This window comes from Oncorhynchus kisutch, linkage group LG18 (assembly GCF_002021735.2).
Source record: "Oncorhynchus kisutch isolate 150728-3 linkage group LG18, Okis_V2, whole genome shotgun sequence".
Lineage (NCBI taxonomy): Eukaryota > Metazoa > Chordata > Actinopteri > Salmoniformes > Salmonidae > Oncorhynchus > Oncorhynchus kisutch.
Window position 1 is genome coordinate 45,905,132 of NC_034191.2, and position 24,042 is coordinate 45,929,173.

At 41.6% G+C, this 24,042-nt stretch overlaps 1 protein-coding gene across 2 annotated transcripts in view; it reads left to right on the forward strand.

Moving 5' to 3' along the window:
- Positions 1-2,032: 2,032 nt before the first annotated feature.
- The window catches only part of dock10 (dedicator of cytokinesis 10), a 191,852-nt gene continuing 169,842 nt past the window's right edge, over positions 2,033-24,042 (forward strand). For both annotated transcript variants that reach the window (XM_020507578.2, XM_020507579.2), the window contains exons 1-4: positions 2,033-2,084; positions 8,587-8,676; positions 8,755-8,797; positions 9,993-11,708. In XM_020507578.2, coding sequence (XP_020363167.1) covers positions 11,601-11,708 — 108 coding nt within the window. In that variant the 5' untranslated portion in view covers positions 2,033-2,084; positions 8,587-8,676; positions 8,755-8,797; positions 9,993-11,600. The remainder of the gene's footprint in view (positions 2,085-8,586; positions 8,677-8,754; positions 8,798-9,992; positions 11,709-24,042) is intronic.

Consider the following 24,042-nt stretch of genomic DNA (forward strand, 5'->3'; position numbering starts at 1 on the left):
TATTTATTCCCTATGTAGTGCACTACAATTGTCCAACGCCCTTTGTTCCCTGGTCAAAAGTAGTGCACTATATAGGGTATAGGGTGCCATTAGGGGATGCAGAAGTAGAGCGATCCATCAGGCTCCTTAGAAAAAGAGAAATTAAGGGACCTGACTTTCTCAATTTTGCAAAAATAATAATAATTCAAAACACTATATTTAAATCTAAAATTTAAATCCACTCTCTATCTTTTACCTTCAAATAACATAAATGTAATTTTGCATGACTATGTACAAATGTTTAGTACAACTGGTGCTATGTCTACTGATAGGATGTGCAGGTGAGAGACCCTACAGCCAGTCTGTGTAGGAGTGTTGATCAACTCTGACACACTCCTACCACCATGTTGGCCTCAGGTGTGAAACAATAGACTACATGATCTGTCTCTCTTCCTTTCTCACTTACTCCCTCTCAATCTCTCTGTAGCCCCTTTGTCTCTCCCTCTATTTCCATATTCCTCTCTGCCTCGCTCTCCCTTCTCACCTTTGTCTCGCTCCCCCTCTCCCTCGCTCTGGGGTCGTATATCCACCATCAGCTTGTCTTTCTCTGGCAGTGCTGCACACCATCTCTCCCCTCTCTCCTTCTCTCCCTCTCATTCTCACTCACACTCTTCGGACTGGGTGGGAGGACAACATTGCTCTCAGTCAGACACACAATCCTATTTTGTTACCTTGTAAATTATTTTCCTTGGGAGGATGTTGGGCTTGGAGGAGGAAATGAGATGGAAGGCTCCTCCACCATGTGAGAAATTAGCCCAGAGATATGTGATCCTGCCTGGGCTCCCTCGGGCCCCAGCCTCCCCTTCTCCTCTCCCTCTCCCTCCTCCTCCTCCCCTGGAGGCTAGCTGCTGGCCTGGCTCTGTCCTCAACGCTGGGGTGAGACGAGACGACCTGTCAGACTGCACATGTTCATGTGATACCTCCCAATAAAACATCTGGTGTATTAGAGAGAGAGAGATAGAAAGAGAGAGAGAGAGAGAGATAGAAAGAAAGAGAGAGCATGTGTTTGTGCATATGCGTGTGATTGTGTGTGTATGTGTGTGTGTGTGTTCAGACATGCATGAAAAACAGCCGATAGGAGCAAGGTTAATTTTAGGACAGTATATCTCTCCGTCTTCTTTATTTGACTAAAACTCTTTCTCTAATACAAATCATGGAATGAAACACTCTAGTGTAGCTGTATAGTTAGACTGTCCGTTATGGTGCTAAATGCATTCCAGTAAAGGACCCACAAGCCTATTCATTCATTGTGTGCAAACAGGTTGCTATACTTCACATACTGAAATGAGTTACAGCAACCTGTAGTTAGTAACCTTCCTGTATGTTTGAGAATCTATTTCCATTTTGATATGTCCATTTCCTTTACTCTGTCTCCATCTTGTGGTCAACACTGTGCTGTAACATTGATGTCAAAAAGGTCAACTATAGATGGAAACAGAGAAGGAATGCTTATTAGGGTATCTAAAAGTTTTTTTTATGGTAGTTAAATTGTTATAGACTAATTATTAAAGGTTGAATTTTAGCTGAGGAGAACCTGAAACAGTTATATGTAGTAAAATAAGAGGTCTATTTCCTGTCGTAAGCCTAGATTCCATTACCAAAGTGCGTATGTGTAACAGTATAGCTTCCGTCCCTCTCCTCGCCCCTACCTGGGCTCGAACCAGGGACCCTCTGCACACTTCGACAACAGCCACCCTCGAAGCATCGTTACCCATCGCTCCACAAAAGCCACGGCTCTTGCAGATCAAGGGAAACAACTACTTCAAGGTCTCAGAGTGAGTGACGGTACCGATTGAAACGCTATTAGCGTGCACCACCGCTAACTAGCTAGCCATTTCACATCAGTTACATACGCATACATACTTGATAGTGACAATGACAGAAGACATGGAGCTCGAGACTCTAAAATTAGCCTACACACAAAGGGGAACTTAGGGCCTATAGACTTATTTATGAAAATAAAAACAAATCTTCTTTCTTGTGACTGTTGCAGGTGTTCGTGCACTTGAACATCGCATCAACTTATCTTGGAGGATTGCAAATGGGTAAATGAATTAATTGAAATGTTTAACCTATGGGACTCCCAATCACGGCCGGATGTGATGCAGCCTGGAATCCTCTTGCACTGAGATGCAGTGTCTTAGACCACTGCCTATATACCACTGCCTATCAGGAAATAGGCCTACAGAATAAAGTAGCCTAAGATCTTTTGGTTTAACTGTTGACCTTTTGGTTTAACAGTTGACCTTCGACAGTAGCCTAAGCACACGCCCCCTGATTTAATTTAGTTAGTCTAGCTAGTTTTAATTTGTAATTCATAAAATCTTTAGCAGTATGAACGCACAACATCGATTAAAATGTATAGGCTTAACAAGCTGTTAGGGACCAGACACCAGAGCATCTGATTTTAAATGTGTTATTATCTTCAATTTTTATGTTAAACCCAATGGATGCCTTTAATTCAAACACTTATTATAGGCCTACTGTGTGATGAAGCGGACTCAGCACATTGTTTAATTAAGCAATAAGGCCCAAGGGGGTGTGGTATATGGCCAATATACCACGGGCTAAGGGCTGTTCTTAAGCATGACGCAACACAGCGCTTAGCCGCGGTATATTGGCCATATATCACAAACCCCCGAGGTGCCTTATTGCTATTATAAAGTGGCTACCAATGTAATTAGAACAGTTAAAATAAATGTTTTTGTCATACCTGTGGTATACGGTCTAATATACCACAGCTGTCAGCCGATCAACATTCACCACCTAGTTTATAATTTCACTTATATTGTTTGGACGCATTCTTATCTATCTATTTAGTATTTTGTTTCCCCAAAGTAGGCTACAGTGCTGATTTTAGCATGTAAACCTTGGTGGGGCAAAAACATTTAAAGTGGGATGAATGCCAGCAAAGCCACTACACAACACTAAACAATACATTAAATGCACTATAACGGTGCCCACAAACTGTTAGGGCCTACATAAATCTGTCCCAACAGCAGTCCCAACACCTTACCACTGCTATACCTTGAATCCATTTTAGAATAATGCTGTAACGTTAACAAAATGTGGAAAAAAGGAAGGTGTCTGAATACTTTCCGAATGCACTGTATGGCAATGAACTATTTGCATATAGCTCTACTGCAGCTCTGATTGGTTATGCCGCACTGGCCTAGAGTACGGGCTGAGTAGTGTGCATTCCGATGCGTTCCGATGCGTTCTGCCTACAACAAATAGTTAGTTTTGTTTCGGTTGCAAAATAAATGGGAAGAGATTTTCGATGTACCAATTCCATGGCACATGGTTTATGAACTGGTACAAAAAATAACACTTGATTTAACACTTTAAAAAGGAAAGAAATTCCATAAATTAACTTTTAACAAGGCACACCTGTTAATTTAAATGCATTCCAGGTGACTAGCTCACAAAGCTGTCATCAAGGCAAAGACTGGCTACTTTGAGGAATCTAAAATCTCATTTGATTTGTTTAACACTTTTTTTGTTACTACATGATTCCATATGTGTTATTTCGTAGTTTTGATGTCTTCACTATTATTCTACAATGTAGAAAATAGTACAGATAAAGAAAAACCCTGGAATGAGTAGATGTGTACAAACTTTTGACTGGGTACTGTAAGTATTCAGACCCTTTACTCAGTACTTTGTTGAAGCACCTTTGGAAGCGATTACAGCTTTGCGTCTTCTTGGGTATGATGCTACAAGCTTGGCACACCTGTATTTGGGGAGTTTCTCCCATTTTTCTCTGCAGATCCTCTCAAGCTCTGTCAGGTTGGATGGGGAGTGCCTGCACATCTATTTTCAGGTCACTCCAGAGATGTTAGATCGGGATCAAGTCCGGGCTGTGGCGGTGCCACTCAAGGACTTGTCCCGAAGCCACTACTGCGTTGTCTTGGCTGTGTGCTTAGGGTCATTGTCCTGTTGGAAGGTGAACCTTCGCCCCAGTCTGAGGTCCTGAGTGCTCTGGAGCAGGTTTTCATCAAGTATCTCTCTGTATTTTGCTCCATTCATCTTTCCCTCGATCCTGACTAGTCTCCCAGTCCCTGCCACTAAAAAACATCCCCACAGCCTGATGCTGCCATTACCATGCTTCACCAGGGGTATGGTGCCAGGATTCCTCTAGATGTGACGCTTGGCATTCAGGCCAAAGATTTCAACCTTGGTTTCATCAGACCAGATAATCTTGTTTCTCATGGTCTGAGAGTCCTTTAGGTGCCTTTTACTGAGGAGTGGCTTCCGTCGGGCAACTCTACCATAACGGCCTGATTGGTGGAGAGCTGCAGAGATGGTTGTCCTTTTGGAAGGTATTTATTTTTATATATATATATATATAAAGTTTGCAAACATTTCTATAAACCTGTTTTCGCTTTGTCATGATGGAGTATTGTGGGTAGATTGATGAGGATTTTTTATTTATTGAATCCATTTTAGAATAATGCTGTAACGTTAACAAAATGTGGAAAAAAGGAAGGTGTCTGAATACTTTCCGAATGCACTGTATGGCAATGAACTATTTGCATATAGCTCTACTGCAGCTCTGATTGGTTATGCCGCACTGGCCTAGAGTACGGGCTGAGTAGTGTGCATTCCGATGCGTTCCGATGCGTTCTGCCTACAACAAATAGTTAGTTTTGTTTCGGTATGTTGCATTGAAAGTGGCTAATGAGTAAAGGGAAACGTACACGAGTAAAAGGAAACGTTGACAGTGTTAATTAACAGGAAAAACTCTAGAAAGTTGAGTGAAGTTCAATCTGGTGCTTCTCTCTGTTGGCTAATATTTCTGCGCTCTGCGGGGCAGTCTTGAGGAGCTGCGCGGCAGTCTGGTAACCACGTTTAGAGGGAGCATTGGTATTGATACTTACGTATATTTTAGCAATTACATTTACCTTTTATACTTAAGTATATTTAAAACCAAATACCTTTAGACTTTTACTCAAGTGGTATTTTACTCAGTGACTTTCAATTTAACCTGATTTTCGGCCCAATACATCACTGGGGTCAAGCTTCCTGCCATACAGGACCTATATAGTAGGCGGTGTCAGAGGAAGGCCCAAAAAATTTTCAAAGATTCCAGCCACCCAAGTCATAAACTGTTCTCTCTGCTACCAAACGGCAAGCGGTACCGGAGCGTCAAGTCTAGATCCAAAAGGCTCCTTAACAGCTTCTACACCCAAGCTATAAGACTGCTGAAGAATTAATAAAATGGCCAGGTATAGAACACTGAGCCAATCACGGCGCAACGCTGTATTTTCTGCTGGCTTGCCCCACCACCACAGAAAGCACTGAGCTAGGCTGAAACACCTGCATTTTGGAGCTGCCTTACTCAAGAAAACAAAAAAGAGACCATGCTTGTATGCGGCTATATTAACTAAATTATATATTTTTTGGTATATTGTTTGCAAACTGACATGTGACACGTACTAATGCAAAAATAACTTTTTTGCTACAAATGTGGGGCTCAAAACAGGTGGGGGTGTGCCACTGATACTTACAAGCTCTTAACCAACAATACAGTTCATAAAATAGAGCTAAGAAAATATTTACTAAATAAACTAAAGTAAAAAATAAAAAGTAACATTATAAAATTCCATAACAATAACGTGGCTATATACAGGGGGTACCGAGTCGCGGGGGTACAGGTTAGTCGAGGTAGCATAGATAAACAGCGAGGTGGCCATTTTATTAATTCTTCAGCAGTCTTATAGCTTGGGTGTAGAAGCTGTTAAGGAGCCTTTTGGATCTAGACTTGACGCTCCGGTACCGCTTGCCGTTTGGTAGCAGAGAGAACAGTTTATGACTTGGGTGGCTGGAATCTTTGAAAATTTTTTGGGCCTTCCTCTGACACCGCCTACTATATAGGTCCTGTATGGCAGGAAGCTTGACCCCAGTGATGTATTGGGCCGAAAATCAGGTTAAATTGAAAGTCACTGAGTAAAATACCACTTGAGTAAAAGTCTAAAGGTATTTGGTTTTAAATATACTTAAGTATAAAAGGTAAATGTAATTGCTAAAATATACGTAAGTATCAATACCAATGCTCCCTCTAAACGTGGTTACCAGACTGCCGCGCAGCTCCTCAAGACTGCCCCGCAGAGCGCAGAAATATTAGCCAACAGAGAGAAGCACCAGATTGAACTTCACTCAACTTTCTAGAGTTTTTCCTGTTAATTAACACTGTCAACGTTTCCTTTTACTCGTGTACGTTTCCCTTTACTCATTAGCCACTTTCAATGCAACATACCGAAACAAAACTAACTATTTGTTGTAGGCAGAACGCATCGGAACGCATCGGAATGCACACTACTCAGCCCGTACTCTAGGCCAGTGCGGCATAACCAATCAGAGCTGCAGTAGAGCTATATGCAAATAGTTCATTGCCATACAGTGCATTCGGAAAGTATTCAGACACCTTCCTTTTTTCCACATTTTGTTAACGTTACAGCATTATTCTAAAATGGATTCAATAAATAAAAAATCCTCATCAATCTACCCACAATACTCCATCATGACAAAGCGAAAACAGGTTTATAGAAATGTTTGCAAACTTTATATATATATATATATAAAAATAAATACCTTCCAAAAGGACAACCATCTCTGCAGCTCTCCACCAATCAGGCCGTTATGGTAGAGTTGCCCGACGGAAGCCACTCCTCAGTAAAAGGCACCTAAAGGACTCTCAGACCATGAGAAACAAGATTATCTGGTCTGATGAAACCAAGGTTGAAATCTTTGGCCTGAATGCCAAGCGTCACATCTAGAGGAATCCTGGCACCATACCCCTGGTGAAGCATGGTAATGGCAGCATCAGGCTGTGGGGATGTTTTTTAGTGGCAGGGACTGGGAGACTAGTCAGGATCGAGGGAAAGATGAATGGAGCAAAATACAGAGAGATACTTGATGAAAACCTGCTCCAGAGCACTCAGGACCTCAGACTGGGGCGAAGGTTCACCTTCCAACAGGACAATGACCCTAAGCACACAGCCAAGACAACGCAGTAGTGGCTTCGGGACAAGTCCTTGAGTGGCACCGCCACAGCCCGGACTTGATCCCGATCTAACATCTCTGGAGTGACCTGAAAATAGATGTGCAGGCACTCCCCATCCAACCTGACAGAGCTTGAGAGGATCTGCAGAGAAAAATGGGAGAAACTCCCCAAATACAGGTGTGCCAAGCTTGTAGCATCATACCCAAGAAGACGCAAAGCTGTAATCGCTTCCAAAGGTGCTTCAACAAAGTACTGAGTAAAGGGTCTGAATACTTACAGTACCCAGTCAAAAGTTTGTACACATCTACTCATTCCAGGGTTTTTCTTTATCTGTACTATTTTCTACATTGTAGAATAATAGTGAAGACATCAAAACTACGAAATAACACATATGGAATCATGTAGTAACAAAAAAAGTGTTAAACAAATCAAATGAGATTTTAGATTCCTCAAAGTAGCCAGTCTTTGCCTTGATGACAGCTTTGTGAGCTAGTCACCTGGAATGCATTTAAATTAACAGGTGTGCCTTGTTAAAAGTTAATTTATGGAATTTCTTTCCTTTTTAAAGTGTTAAATCAAGTGTTATTTTTTGTACCAGTTCATAAACCATGTGCCATGGAATTGGTACATCGAAAATCTCTTCCCATTTATTTTGCAACCTCTATGGCGCAGCTGTCCACATTTTTGTCCTCAAATGAAACTGGTATATTTGTCTATTTATGCCAATTTTTTTCAGCCAATTTGTATCTTTAATATATGGCAGACAAACAAGTTCCCTACCTTCTCCCTTTTCCACTTGCCTCCTAGATTTTTGTGATTATGGTTGTTTGGATTGAGCAGACATTCTGATATATTTTCGATAACTCCACCGTTTCTATTCCTAATATTGTTAATAAATATATTACTTTTTCTTTATTCCATAAAGAATGTTTTTTTTAATTCATCACTATATTTGAGTTTAACATTTGTTGTAATATTTGTTCTATCTTTATGGAGGATAAAACTGCAATTTTAACCAGCTTTTTACGGGCTTGTTTAAGAAAGGCGATACTTAAAAACAACAACATGTTCAGTAAATCAGAAATGAGGAGCTGTAATCTGTATAAAAGCAAAAATGTTTTTTTTTTAAACAAAGGATTAGCCTTTAATAATCTACTGGGGAACCATTTGGGGTTTAAGCATAACTTTTGTATGAGTGAAGCTTTTGGTGAGAGGTTTAAAGATTTGATTTTTAATCATTTTAGCCCCCCAAACTCATATTCATGATATAATTAGGTACGCTTAATTTTGTCTGGCTTAGCATTCTAAATCAAATGAAATCTGTTTTGCTCATGATTTAAAAAACGAGTCGTCTGGAGTAGGTAGCGCCATTAGTAAGTAAGTAAACTGGGTTAGGACCAAAGAGTTCATCAATGTGATTTTTTCATGAATAGACACGTAGACTATTACAAACACACAACATATGTCCCATCAGCCAAATTTCACTTTATTCTGTATTGATATGTTTCTTTACTTTATGATGTCTGTTTACTTTGCAACAGACACAATTTGGCAGCTTGAAGAGAATAAATCCTCCTACATCAAAAACTCCATATCACTGAGAGGATGTATAGACAGACTCTGAACAAGCTGTAAGTGGATGTGATATTAGTTTGATCATGTTCGGATTTGTTCTCATTCACATGACATTGGTGTTTGTCCTTTCACAGGACCAAAGCCCTGATTCAAGGCAAACACGAGGAAAAGCAACATGTAAGTAAGCCTAAGTAAGACAGCCTGCCAACTACTGATCCATAATCGCTCAATAGTAAACTAAGCTTCCAAGTACTTAAACTAAACCATAAGCCCCAGTATCAACACTCCTATTGGGTCATATTTATGTGATCGGATGTCTTTGCACACATTTCTAATGCATTTCTAATGGGTTCTAGTCACGACTCGGTGTCTGTCGTACTTCCTACTCCAGAAGGAGATCCCGGTCTCCTTTAAAAAAATAAGAACATAAGAAAAGTTTATTGATGAGTGTACATCTGAATGGATCCTATAGAAAGGGATTTCATCCCATTTTTAACCCTAAAACGTACTTTGCACATTCATCTTCTGCCGATCTACCATTCCAGTGTTTAATTGCTATATTGTAATTACTTCACCACCATGGCCTATTTATTTCCTTAACTTACCTCATTTGCACTCACTGTAATATAGACTTTTTGTTTTCTTTTGTTCTACTGTATTATTGACTGTATGTTTTGTTAATTCCATGTGTAACTCTGTGTTGTTGTATGTGTCGAATTTCTACGCTTTATCTTGGCCAGGTCGCAGTTGCAAATGAGAACTTGTTCTCAACTAGCCTACCTGGTTAAATAAAGGTGAAAATAAAAATTAAATAAACTTTACATTCTATGAGACTTAAACCTACAGCAACAACCCTTTTTTGGGCTGTTGAGTGTTTATTATGCCGAGCTCACGTGCTCGTCGAACTTCCTACTTTCTAGTTGTGATGTCGAAAATACGACTTTGTTTCATTCCTGTGCTTTTTGGTCAGAATGATTATTCAACCAATACGATTTTAGTTAGCTTGACAAGCTAGGTGACGTTGGTAATAATAAAGTTAGCTAGCTTGCTTAACATTGACAGTATGGCCAAACTAGCTACATTATCAAATGTCAAATGTAGCCTAATTATCCATATTGATAAGGTTGTAGTTATCTTTTGGTTGAAAAGGTAAAAGAACAGTGGTGAAACGTCACAACTCTGAAAACAAACCTCTCTCAGTTTCCCAAATGTAATTTCGATTTGGTGAGTCTTTCAAGTTGGAACTAAGGAAGATTCGACAACTCCGATGGCACGATAACTCCGATAGCACGTGAACTTGGCATTAGTCAATATCTACTCTTATAGGGACATTGTGGGCAGTTGTCTATAAGTGCTGTGATTTTCTTTCTAGGATGTTTCAACTAACCTCAAGAGAAGCAGAAAATAAGCGAACCTGGTTTCCTGACCAAGACCATCCCCAAGCCCCTGAAAACAAACAAGACCAACAAGCCGTCCTTGAAAAACTGCAAAGTCCTGAAAGCCTTCAAAGCACTAAACATCTTCAAGAAAATTAAGAAATGAAGGCAATGCATACAATTGCAAATTTGGTGTAATTATTATTTCTCATAGAGCTGCAGTACTGAAGAGTGGACAAACCGGGGAGCCAGAGTACAATAAATGAGTACGGATTCCTTATTCCATCAAACAACGGATAAATCTTCTTTAGAATCAACTAAGCTAAGTTGGACACGTGTTTTATGGAAACTTATGCGGTAGGTCTCCAACTATTTAAAAATGCCTTCGTCTGCTCTGTTGCCTTAAGGTAAGATACAAGTCCATAGAGCTTAACTGCCAAGATCTCCATGGAAGCCACATTTCCCATTAATTACCAAAGCCAAATGGTAGGCCTATGAAGTAGTCTATTATCTAGGTCTCCATGGCTATTTTGGCGACGGGAAACACCCACGTGTAGGTCAATGTGTCCTCACTTTGCAACACAGACTCAAGAAACCAAAACATCTGGACATTTTGACATCCGTGGATGGGATGGTTCACTTGAATGCTTTGTGCAGAAGGACAAGAGTGGACGAATGTATTTCTATTGGATTGCCATCATCATATAGGAATCGTGTTTTCAGAAGGACATAGGCTATGGTTTGGACTTGTCAAATGTGTAGGACATTTTGCGTTTATTCCTTACTGATAGCCAGCTAACATTGTCATTAATGCAAAATAGGACTTGTTAATGGTTCAATGCGAACATACCAGATATCATATCCGACGATGGCTTGTATTCAACGTGGATATACAGTATAGTGCCCAACAATGTTGCAACCATGCCACAGCGTTGTGTAGCCTATTATGATAATGCTACCTATAGAAAAAAAAAAACATTAATGAACGTCTTGCACTAGCCTATTCCACCACAATAGGTCGCTGTGTGACCATTTTTCCTCCCTCTCTAACGATGGTCCTGAGTGGACTGCTGATGAGTTGATGACATTCTGGATGTTATTCTCCTCTCTCCTTGGCCTGGTCTAGGCCTGTGGCAGAGGCCAAATGATGGGCATAATGGTCCCTGTTATTGCAAGCCTTTTATAATTTAGTTGTATGACCAATTTGAACGTTTCGTAGACTTATAGCAACAGATAATCCTCATCAAATAGCAGGGGTTTGGGCGTACTGTGTTTGGGAAAACCCAGCCTATGTTAAATTATTAAAACGTTAATAGTTTAAAGGCTTCTTGCAGCCCAGGGGTTGGAGAGAGATGGGCCATTAGTTCCGCTTCCTTTGACTCTGTAGCGCAGGGGCATTGGTAGAATCTCGCTGAATTGGCATCTGTAGCCTACGCAAGCAGGGCTGCTGTGTAGTACTAGTAGCCTAGTAGAAGCAGCAGCGAGACGAGGAGGGGAGCAGAGCCGTTGCTGGCGTATTCATTGGATTTGCAATAGACACACGCGTTGTAAATCTGGGCGAACGTCGGCGCTTGAACCAGAGGAATAGTGTGGACCGTTCTGAAATGGCAGCGGAATCGACCCGGAGATTCACGAAGAACCTGCTCAAGCCCGGGAGTGCGGCGGAGATAAGGCAGACGGCATCCAATGCTGTCAGGCATTCGGCAGTGACGGTGGGTCAATGGGAAAAACAAAGGTTATGACTGTACCTTATTCAGTAGGCCTATATTGTTAGAGCTCAACGTGTTAGTGTTTTTTATTCACTCACCGCCCCCCCTGTACCTACAATAACGCTATAGCCACCCGTTGATTTTGAATTGATTGTTGGAGATGCGAGCCGCACCATTGCGCCCAGATCCTGACGAACTTGACATTCATAATTGTGTTAATGCGATTTGGGTTGAATGAACACAGCTGCTAAATTTGAATGGTGATATCAACTGTGATATGCCTGCAAGTTTTCGGTGAAGGGGAGTTTGTCTTGATGCTGCGAGAGACAATGTTGCGTTCATGTAAAGGATTTTCTTGAATGGGCTACAATGTTGCATTTGAAGAGGATATGGGTCGAGGTTGTGAATGCGTATTCTTAGCATTGCCCTCCTCAACGTTTTAAATGTAAGGTGATTTGCTGCTCAAATCGAAGCAGCCGTGTATTCTCCAGTGATTTTCGGAGGACATGGGTCGAGGTTGTGAATGCGTATTCTTAGCATTGCCCATCTCAACGTTTTTAAATGTAAGGAGATTGGCTGCTAAAATCGAAGCTGCCGTGTATTCTCTAGTGGGGTTCGGTATTTTCCATGCTGCCTCCGGGAAATAAATAAATAATGGACCTGGTTGTAGCCTAGTCCTTATCTTTCCGCGGGAAATGCCCTCCTGCTTCAAGCTGAAGATACTGAATGACGTACGCGGCAGTAACATCATCCCAGTTCTGTGTAAATAAAATAAAATAAATAATAATGCAAATACAAAAATATCCATAATTAAAATTGTAAAAATTAAATCACACATTTCGGTTGGATTGACATTTAATTAACATTAATTGGCTCTGGCAGATGTTTGTGTAGTGCGTACCAGTGGAGGTTGCTCAGAGGAGGACGTGAAGGACCATCCTCAGTACATTTTATTTAAAAAATTGTGAAATATTAAAAAAGTTATTCTATTGTGATATGAATATATTTAGTATAGTTTTATGTCACCTAACCATTGATTAAAACACACACATGTTTTTCAATGAAGGTCCACAGTTGCTTTTACAGCACTCTCTGGGGTAGCATCATGGTGTAGCCGGAGGACAGCTAGTCTTCCTCTGGGTACATTGACTTCAATACAAAACCTAAGAAGCTCATGGTTCTCACCCCTTCCATAGACTTGCACAGTAATTATGACAACTTCCGGAGGGCGTCCTCCAACCTATCAGAGCTCTTTTGCAGCATGAACTGACATGTTGTCCACCAATCAAAGGACCAGAGAATGAATCTAGTACTGAAAGCATAAGCTACATCTAGCTAGCACTGCAGTGCATAAAATGTGGTGAGTAGTTGACTCAAAGAAAAAGACAATAGTTTAACAGTTTTGAACAAATTCTTCCCTTTAAAAAATGACTTAGAAGCAGAGAGCTATATATTGTTGTATTTATTTTTAAACTTTCACCTAATTGGCCAGAAAATGCAGCTAGCTAGTTTAGCCTAGTCAAACACCTGGCTCAAACAGCAAGGGATGCTATGTTAGCTAGCTGACCATGGCTATCCAACAGTGGAAGTCTTCCAAGTCAAGGTAGGCTTTTGGTTTTAGAAATGTATTGCCACCAGGGCCCACCGGTGTAACTGCTAAACTGCTTTCTGTACACCTCGTGATTGTTTTCTAACGTTTTAATTCTAGTAGCCATGTTGACTATGACATTAGCTAATATGGTGACAATGTAGGCTGTGAGCACTGTAGAGCGTGTAGATGCAAGAAGGAATATACAATGAGCAAAGTGATCATGCAGTTTGTATGTGGCTGCTATGAACGTGAACTGTGTTTACGGGTGATCAGGGGTGTGTTCATTCCACCAATTCTGTTTAAAACATGTTCCTTAAACGGAAGCAAAGGGAACAAAATGGGGATAAACATACTTGAATTTGTCCAATAGAAGCTCTTGTTTGGTATTGAATGTGTCAATACAATCCAGGCAGCACCTTGATTACTAAAATATTTCCGTATGTGTTCTTTTATTTGTAAGCTAGGTTGTAGCAACCTCATGATGGGTATAGGAAACATTTGAGTCATTATAGTTAGCCTAAACCTAGCAATGTTACATTGAACTGGATGAATGGAATATGAATGACAGTCATCCAATATGCTGTAATAGAAATAAGGCCATGCTCATGAAAAAAAAAACATCGTCCTCCCTCACCTTAAACGGCACCGACCGCCACTAGTGCCTATCTATAGAGCTGGCCTGTGTGTGTGTGTGCACATGGGTTGTGCTTGAGGTGCATGCTAGTATCTCAGCTTTGATTCTCAATTCTCCCTTATTTTTCTCATCTCTCCATTTATTTTCAATCATTATTTTTGAGACAGATCTTCACTATGGGTTTCTATGCTATTCTCTCTGCTTTTATCAGTACATCAGTGTTGGATGTGTTAGAAATGATTCTGAGATATGTCACCCTGGCTGTCACATCAAGTCTTAACGTTACTGCCACCACAGCTCTGAAATGACATTTGTGGTTGAAGGTGAAGTTTCCCCCAGATCTTGGATCAGTATTGCATTTTCCCCAGTAATGGTTAAGGTTAGGATTGGGGGAGGGGAAGCTGATACTAGATCTGTACCTAGGGGCAGCGACAATTATAGAGGAGTGGGAAAACCCAGTGACTCACTTTCATTATGACAGGTCCTTGCCCACCATTTGTGCCAAGCCTGTATAGTACCACACACACACTGCTAGGATGTGACAGTGTTTGACACACACACACACACACACACACACACACACACACACACACACACAGTGCTAGGATGTGACAGTGTTTGACACCTGATATCCCCCTGATGACTCACCTGACAGGTAAAGGACAGGACAAATCCTCTTTCCCTCTCTGTGTGAGCATACATTGTGTGAGTGACTGTGTGGGGTTGCATGTCCGTGTGTGTGATGCCTAGTCTCCCTGATGACTCACCTGACAGGTAAAGGGCAGAACAAATCCTGCTCAGATGTTTGATGTAGTGATGTTTGTGTGTATGAGCATACATTGTGTGTTGACTGTGTGGGGTTGTGTGTGTGTGTGTGTGTGTGTGTGCGCGTGAGCTCATGCAGTCGTACATTGTGGGTGTCAAAATCTAATCAAATCAAAGTTTATTAGTTGCGTAAACAGATTTGCAGATGTTATTGCAGGTGCAGTGAAATGCTTATGTTTCTAGCTCCAACAGTGCAGTAACATCTAGCAATTCAATAAACAAAAAATGTAAATACATTTAAGAAATATCAGAACAAGTAACATGAGAACGAGCAATGTCAGAGTCCGGAATACACTACCGTTCAAAAGTTTGCGGTCACCTAGAGATGTCCTTGTTTTTGAAAGAAAAACCTTTTTTTTTGTCAATTTTAAAATAACATCAAATTGGTCAGAAATACAGTGGAGACATTGTTATTGTTGTAAATGTATGTGGACACCTGGTCATTGATATGGAGTTGGTTCCCCCTTTGTTGCTATATGCCCACTCCTGGGAAGGCTTTCCACTAGATGTTGGAACATTGCTGTAGGGACTTGCACAAGAACATTAGTGAGGTCAGGCTCTGATTTTGCGCGATTAGGCCTGACTCGCAGTCTGCGTTCCAATTCATCCCAAAGGGGTTTGATGGGGTTGAGGTCAGGGCTTTGTGCAGGCCAGTCAAATTCTTCCACACTGATCTCGACAAACCATATCTGTATGGACCTCACTTTGTGCCAGGGGGCATTGTCATGCTGAAACAGGAAAGGGCCTTCCCCAAACTGTTGCCACAAAGTTTGAAGCACAGAATCGTCTAGAATATCATTGTATGCTGTAGTGTTAAGATTTACCTTCGCTGGAACTAAGGAGCCTAGCCCGAACCACGAAAAACAGCCCCAGACCATTATTCCTCCTCCACTAAACTTTACAGTTGGCACAATGCATTGGGGTAGGTAGAGTTCTCCTTGCATCCGCCAAACCCAGATTCATCCGTCGGACTGCCAGATGGTGAAGCGTGATTGATCACTCCAGAGATTGCATATCCACTGCTCCAGAGTCCAATGGCAGCAAGCTTTACACCACTCCAGCCGAGGCTTGGCATTGCGCATGGTGATCTTAAGCTTGTGTTTGGCTGCTTGGCAATGGAAACCCATTTCATGAAGCTCCCAACGAACAGTTATTGTGCTGACGTTGCTTTCAGAGGCAGTTTGGAACTCGGTAGTGAGTGTTGCAACCGAGGACAGACAATTTTTTACGTGCTTCAGCATTCAGTGGTCCCGTTCCTAGATTTTTCCACTTCACAATAACAGCACTTACACTTGATCCTGGCAGCTCTAGCAGGGTAGACATTTGATGAACTAGGTGATGATCCCTGCTGTAGGCTGTCTCGTCATTCTTGGTAATCAGGCCTGCCACTGTTGTGTCGTCAGCAAACTAGATTATTGAGTTGGAGATGTGCATAGCCACGCTGTCATTGGTGAACAGGGAGTACAGGAGGGGGCTGAGCACGCATCCCTTGTGGAGGTGGATATGTTGTTGCCTACCTTCACCGCCTGGGGTCGGGCTGTTAGGAAGTCTAGGAACCAGTTTCACAGCTTGGAGGGCACTAAGGTGTTGAAGACTGAGCTGTAGGCGATGAACAGCATTCTCACATAAGTATTCCTCTTTTCCAGGTGGGATAGGGCAATGTGCAGTGCAGTGGTGATTGCATCATCTGTGGATCTGTTGGGATGGTATGACAATTGTAGTGGGTCTAGGTCTAAGGTGTCGGGGAAGGTGACATAACTAGCCTCTCAAAAGCACTTCATGATGGCAGAAGTGAGGGCTACTGGCCGATAGTGATTTAGTTCAGTTACAGTGCCTTACACAAGTATTCATCCCCATGGCGTTTTCCCTATTTTGTTGCATTACAACCTGTTATTTAAATAGATTTTTATTTGGATTTAATGTAACGGACATACACAAAATAGTTTTTAATTTGGTGAAGTGAAATGGAAAAAAATACTTATTTCAAAAATTCAAAAAATAAAAGACGGAAAAGTGTTGCGTGCATATGTATTCACCCCTTTTGCTACGAAGCCCCTAAATAAGATCTGGTGCAACCAATTACCTTCAGAAGTCACAAAATTTGTTAGATTGCACACAGGTAGACTTTATTTAAGTGTCACATGATCTCAGTGTATATATATATATATATATATACCTGTTCTGAAAGGCCCCAGAGTCTGCAACACCACTAAGCAAGGGGCACCACCAAGCAAGCATGAAGACCAAGGAGCTCTCCAAACCGGTCAGGGACAAAGTTGTGGAGAAGTACAGATCAGGGTTGGGTTCTAAAAAAAATATCAGAAACTTTGAACATCCCACAGAGCACCATTTAAATCCATTATTAAAAAATGGAAAGAACAAATCTGCCAAGAGAGTGCCGTCCACCAGACAAGGAGGCAAGGAGGGCATTAATCAGAGAGGGAACAAAGAGACCAAAGATAACTCTGAAGGAGCTGCAAAGCTCCACAGCGGAGATTGGAGTATCTGGCCATAGGACCACTTTAAGCTGTCCACTCCACAGAGCTGGGCTTTACAGAAGAGTGGCCAGAAAAAAGTCATTGCTTAAAGAAAAAAATAAGCAAACAGGTTTGGTCTTTGCCAAAAGGCATGTGGGAGACTTCACAAACATATGGAAGAAGGTACTCTGGTCAGATGAGAATAAAATGGAGCTTTTCGGACGCCAAGGAAATGCTATTTCTGGCACAAACCCAACTTCCGTCATCACCCTGAGAATACCATCCCCACCGTGAAGCATGGTGGTGGCAGCATCATGCTGTGGGGATGTTTTTCATCGGCAGGGACTGGGAAACTGGTCAGAATTGAAGGAATGATGGATGGCGCTAAATACAAGGAAGTTCTTGAGGGAAACCTGTTTGTCTTCCAGAGATTTGAGACTGGGACGGAGGTTCACCTTCCAGCAGGACAATGACCCTAAGCATACTGCTAAATCAACACTTGAATGGTTTAAGGGGAAACATTTAAATGTCTTGCAATGGCCTAGTCAAAGCCCAGACCTCAATCCAATTGACAATCTGTGGTATGACTTAAAGATTGCTGTACACCAGCGGAACCCATCCAACTTGAAGGAGCTGGAGCAGTTTTGCCTTGAAGAATGGGCAAAAATCCCACTGGCTAGATGTGCCAAGCTTATAGAGACATACCGCAAGAGACTTGCAGCTGTAATTTCTGCAAAAGGGGACTCTACAAAGTATTTACTTTGGGGGGGGGTGAATAGTTGTAAGGCAACAAAATAGGAAAAATGCCAAGGGGGTTAATACTTTTGCATGCTACTGTACCTTCAGTTTCTTGGGTATAGGAACAATGGTGAACATCATCAAGCAAGTGGGGACAACAGACTGGGATAGGGAGAGATCGAATCTGTCCGTAATCACTCCAGCCAGCTGGTCTGCACATGCTTTGAGGATGCGGCTTTAGCCGGCAGCCTTGCGAGGGTTAACACACTTAAATGTCTTTCTCATGCCGGCCAGAGAGATCGGAGCACACAGTCCTCATGAGTTACATTGTTTTTCTCGAAGTAGGCAAAGAAGGTGTTTACCTACCCGGGAGCGAGGCGTCGGTGTCCGCGACGTGTCTGGCTTTACATTTTAGTAATTTAGCTAACACTCATACCAGAGCGTCTTACATGCTGACCAGACCAGACACGTCGCGTGCGCGAGCGTCGCAAAATAAATGTTGAAATCCATGTTATTCAATTATTGTACCCACACTGCTCGAGAGCGCCAACGAGCGTCTGCGTTGCCAAGGGCTAAAATAGAAATCAGTTCTATTTCTGACGCAGATCGCGCTGAAAGTTCTGCCTCTCCCATCTCCTCGTTGGTTATACCCACGTGGTTGATTGAAAGACGAACTGTTCTTGTGGTAATATTATGAAAGTTTAGATGCCAATCACCATATAAATTCAAAGATAAAAAAGCCTGGAAGGAGGAGAGATGACTAGAAACGATTCGGTTGGCCGTTTTATGTGTGGATTAATTGGCGGAGTAGAGAAGAACTTGTGCATTTCAGGTAAAATAACAACTCAATGTTTATATCCCAGGACAAATTAGATAAATAGGACAAATTAGCTAGCAAGTGCAAGCTAACTAGCTAAATTGCCATACATGTTTAATGCTTTTCGACCTGGACCCAAATTAATGTAATTGGTTTGGGTTCCGTGTTACAGGAGCAATATATGGGTTAAGAGCCTTGCTCAAGGGGACATCAATAGATTTTTCATCTAGTCGGCTTGGGGATTCAAACCAGCAACCTTTTGGTTACTGGCCCAACTCGCTTAACCGCTAGGCTACCTGCCGTGGTGAACAGGGTTTACAACAGATTATATTTTGATATTGCAGGTTCACCATCAGCGGTAGTTTTGTTAGTTTCGCTTTAAACAAGAATGGTGTATATGGTGTATATTTTTAGATATACGGGCTAAAGTTGATAATTTCATAAAGATGAATCACTTTTGCGAGGCGCACTGCAAGGCCGAAGTGGGAGGAAAAGAAGCGCCCACTAAACTTCCAAACAGTCAAAACCATTCAAATTTTGATATAGGGTTGAAATCCAAAGTTGTGCTATGTATTAATAGCAGTGGCGAACCTTGACTATTGGAGCTAGGACCTCAGTTGTGGAAAAAAATCTGGCGTCATAGATAGAGAACTCTGATGCCTGTGTATACAGAGCATGACTTGAGACCTTTGTTTTGCAAATATCGATAGCAGGAACCACGTTAGAAGAAAATATGGTTGTGCCGCTTCAAAGCAGCATTTGCCAAAACAAACTGTCACTCAAATAGTGGTGGAATGAATTCAACCACACAACTACTCACATTGTTTCCAGACCACGACAGTATATGCTATCGGAGAGAAAAGAGTTGTGCTGTATTCGATGTTCTCCTGCATGCAACATTTTGTTTTTTTAAATGCACCACAACACTAAATGTCATGTACCCAGTACTTCCAATTGCAACATCATTACCTTTGTTTTTACCACACAACCAGTGATCTAAAGTTGAAATAATATTTTACACATGTCCAGTGGTGCTCCTGGAATATGTCTTGATCCTTTTTAGTGCAGAAAATGTTCTTTCTACTGATGCAGTGGACACTGGGATGGTCAAAACAAGACAGGTAAGGAGATACAATTTGGTGCGTACTATCAGTTAATCTCTTCTGCTGGAGGAAGTGGAGCAGATCATCCAGGCTCTTACCCTCGAAGTCAGACATTTAGTACATAACGGTGAGTTCTGTTTTAAGCCGCGGCAAATCAAATTTAAGGCCATAGCTTTCCTCGAGACAGGAGAATGCAGCGTTTGGAAAGTGGAGTTTCCCTATATATTGGGAACTTTTGTGGGTCAAGGAGGGCAAGGAACATGAGCCTTTTATGGTCATTGAACCTGTTTCTTAGCTGAGTGACAATGTTGTCGATGATCGCACTGTGTTGCTGTTGGTACTGCCCGCGAACGTCTCCTTGTGTATGTGTCCTGCGCCCCCTTGGAACTCCGCTCTCACTCAGTGTTCTCGTAGAAGAAATCTACTTTTAATTTTTCCCTCTCTGTGGTGTTGCAGAAGTCGTCCACCCTGGACAAGCAGCTGCATGTCAAACTCCCTGTTCTGCAATATTCCAAACAGCACATCGGAGTATGGATTACAACGCAGATAGCAGGAAGCAGAACTCAAAGCTTGTCAGGTGCATTCTGTATCCATCTGCGCTGTGAACGGTGTCTTCATCAAAGTCATCGGGATGGTCCACTATGACATGTATTCAAAGAGTTCAATGAGTTCCGCCTTTTTTTCACACACAGTGCAAACTAAGCGTGAGAAGTTCCATCGTGTTGGCGCCACTCTGGGTTGTCTTCGCTGGCATATTTCATCCAGTAGTTTTGTTTATTTGACAGATCTTGAGAAAAATACTGCTAGGCCACCAAGATGTGACATCACCAGACATCACCAGATTAGGAGTGTGCGCATAGCAATGAATGAACGGAGTTTGCGGGATAGCTTCTTTCTCCTTGGATTGTACTCCGTTTATTTATTTATTTTATTTATTTGACCTTTATTTAACCAGGTAGGCAAGTTGATAGTAGCAGCTTAAAAGAGGGGTTGGGGGGACCACACAATGCAAATAGTTTGGGTAACCATTTGGATACTTTTTCAGGAGCCTTATGGCTTGGGGGTAAAAACTGTTGAGAAGCCTTTTTGTCCTAGGCTTGGCATTCCGGTACCGCTTGCCATGCGGTAGTAGAGACCGGGGTGGCTGGGGTCTTTGACAATTTTTAGGGCCTTCCTCTGACACCGCCTGGTGTAGAGGTCCTCAGTTACATCCTCAGATTTGAAAAGCCTTTCCTTCACACAACCATCGGTAGTGTAACGCAACACAAGACATTTGGGCTACATTGCTGATGTCTGTCGTCTCTTCAACCATGATGGTTACAAAGGGGGTTTTCAATTCTTCCATCATGACATCTGTCATTACATTCATGACCGCGTGTATCAGGTCATTTTGGATTTTGCTGGAAGTGCCTGTGAACACGGTATCCGTAGCTAAATCAGCCAAGAAATCCAGTATTTCCAAGTAGTTTCCCTTATTAGCTGATTCTTTACCCTCATCATGTCCTCTGAATGCTAATTCTTGCATGCCTAAAAACACAACTGCATGAATAAGGCACTTTAGAATCTCCCTGCTCATTAAGGTCTACTCTTGTTTCCCCAAATGTTTTCAAACTCACTGTAACTCGCAGGTGTGAAGTTGAGTTTTGGTGTCGAAGTGCTGACTTTGTCAAACAGGCTAAATCTTTGAAACCAGTTGTCCAGGTTGAGCTGTTATCGGTGCTGGAGAGTGGGCGATTCCAACAGTAAAGCTTTTTTTGTCAGCTCACAGGCTCACACGGATAGCGCTCATAATTATTAACTTGAAAATGCCTCTCAAAACTCTTTCCTCGTTGCACCAAATCATGCAGTTCAGGAGTTGGTCTCCCGGTCTGTACAAGATTGAACTTTTCATTTAAAGTTAGTCTTGAAAAGGGAGACGCTAACAATTTAGCCATCACATCGTCCTCAATTACTCTCTCTGCAATTGTCATCAATACACTCACTGCAAAAATCTAGCCAGCTAGCTAGGCTCAAGCGTGAAAAAACAAGATAAGGCTCACTATTGGCTCTGAATTAGTGATGTATACTTAGGCCCTCTAGAGGACCTTGAGGCATCATACAATTGTCCCACCTATTACAAGAAAATACAATTTGTGATTGGTTGATTCTACTGTCATTCCAAAATGCTGCTCTAATTGAAGTCAGTGTCAATGACGTTGGCTGGTGCCTTCTATTCAAAGCCTGAGGGCCTAGCCAATGAGCCCAGCTAGATTATTTCTACCGTGAGACCGCCAAAGAAAAATTCTGATTGGATATTTTTTTCTCTTGGATGCTTACCCTTATTTCTTCCAACACAAACTGAAGGAATTCAAAAGGAATATCATTAAAAATAAGACAAAAAGATTAAATCAATGAAAACAAAATTACAAATGATAATATTTCAAAAATATATACAGATTTGTATCTTTCCTTAGGCCCTCTCTGAGGGCTTAAAGGGCCCTGACGGTTCCCCACTGATTAATTGGCTATGTCATAGCTAATTTGTAAACGATAAATATTGATACATTACTAGCTCAAACTCTTAATCTGCAAAAATTACAAGTTAATTAGTGGGTAAAAAAAACAGTCTACATAGATGCATAGTCTCCCTTATGGCTCAGATCAGGTGTCTACATAGTATTCCGCATAGACATACATCATTTACACACAAAAACACACACACACATACAAATCATCTCAGACATGTCCAGCTCAGAGAGGCCCAGCTCATTAGCTCTATCATGAGTAGATTTGAATGTAGAATGGAAAATGAATGTCTTTACGCAACAAATGTGAACGTGTGAAAATGCATCGATTCGTTCTTTAATCAAACAGAATCGCACGGAATCATTTCACGCTAAAACGTATCGTTCCTGTATCGTAGCCCAGGTATCTAGATACGTAATCAAAATGTTCTTGAAAGGGAAAGATGCACATCCCTAGTAACTAGTTTCCCTGCAGATGAACCGAGATAAAAGTCAGTGCCACCCTCCATCCTTCCCCATAGGGCCTGCTGGCTCCTGTGCCTCCTGAGGTTGATCAGCTTCACTGTGTCATCAGCCCAGAGGACAGGGAGAAGTGGAAGGCATAGAAATATAATATAGAATCTGTTTCTATGGGGGAGGGGACCATAGAGGTTCTATATGTCATTCTATGGAGGAAACAGCCCAGTTAAACTACTCCTGTAAGCAGGATTATGGTCCATTGGAATTGAAAAGTTACTCAATTCAGGAGGTAAACTGAATTTTTAAATGTTTTTAATTCTCTCAATCAAGCCATGTTTGCTTTTGAAATTCGAATCACTTCCTAGATTGACTGTCTTTCATTCAAATTGACCTAGGAGCTAGTAACACAAGCGTTTCGCTGCACCTGCTATAACATCTGCTAAACTGTGTACGCGACCGATAAACTTTGATTTGATTAGGACAGCCAGCTTCTCATGTACTTCAAGTGCCCTGAGAACATAGTGGAAGATAAAATAAAGGAAATCAGGTCAGCAGAATCAGGCCCTATGGGGGATCGCTCAATGGGGCGTGAGACACTCTCCCTCTATCCCTCCCTTTATCCCCTCTCTCTCTCTCTCTCTATCTCTCCCGGGTCTTCCACCTAAAAAAGCACAAGAAAGAAGATTTCGTTCCTCACCATCTCAGATTGTTCTGAAATTGTGTCTGTGGTTAGAAACAGATACGATTGGCATTCTTGCAACATTATTTTGTTTAAATATAATTGATCTCTGAGAAATTAAGCTAACTGATTGCACCCAAATTGGCCATTTTAATTTATAGGTTTGATATAGTTTTTAATAAATATTATATCTAATATTATACATTATAATATCTGATTTGTACCTAACGTAGACATGAGGAATCCACAGAAATGGTTAATAGCCATCCACGGACCCTCCACACCCCATGCCAATCCCACCCCAACAATGAGTACATACAGTAGAATCAGTTTTCTATGTCTGACAAGTAGCATCCCGTTCAGAGAAATTAGTCATTGAAGTTGCTTAATGTCCAAATCTACATCCTGATATTACCAACGTCTGACCACTAGAATCCCGCCTCAATGTTAGAGGGATAGTTCACCCATATGACAAAATTAAATATTGGTTTCCTTACCCTGTAAGCAGTC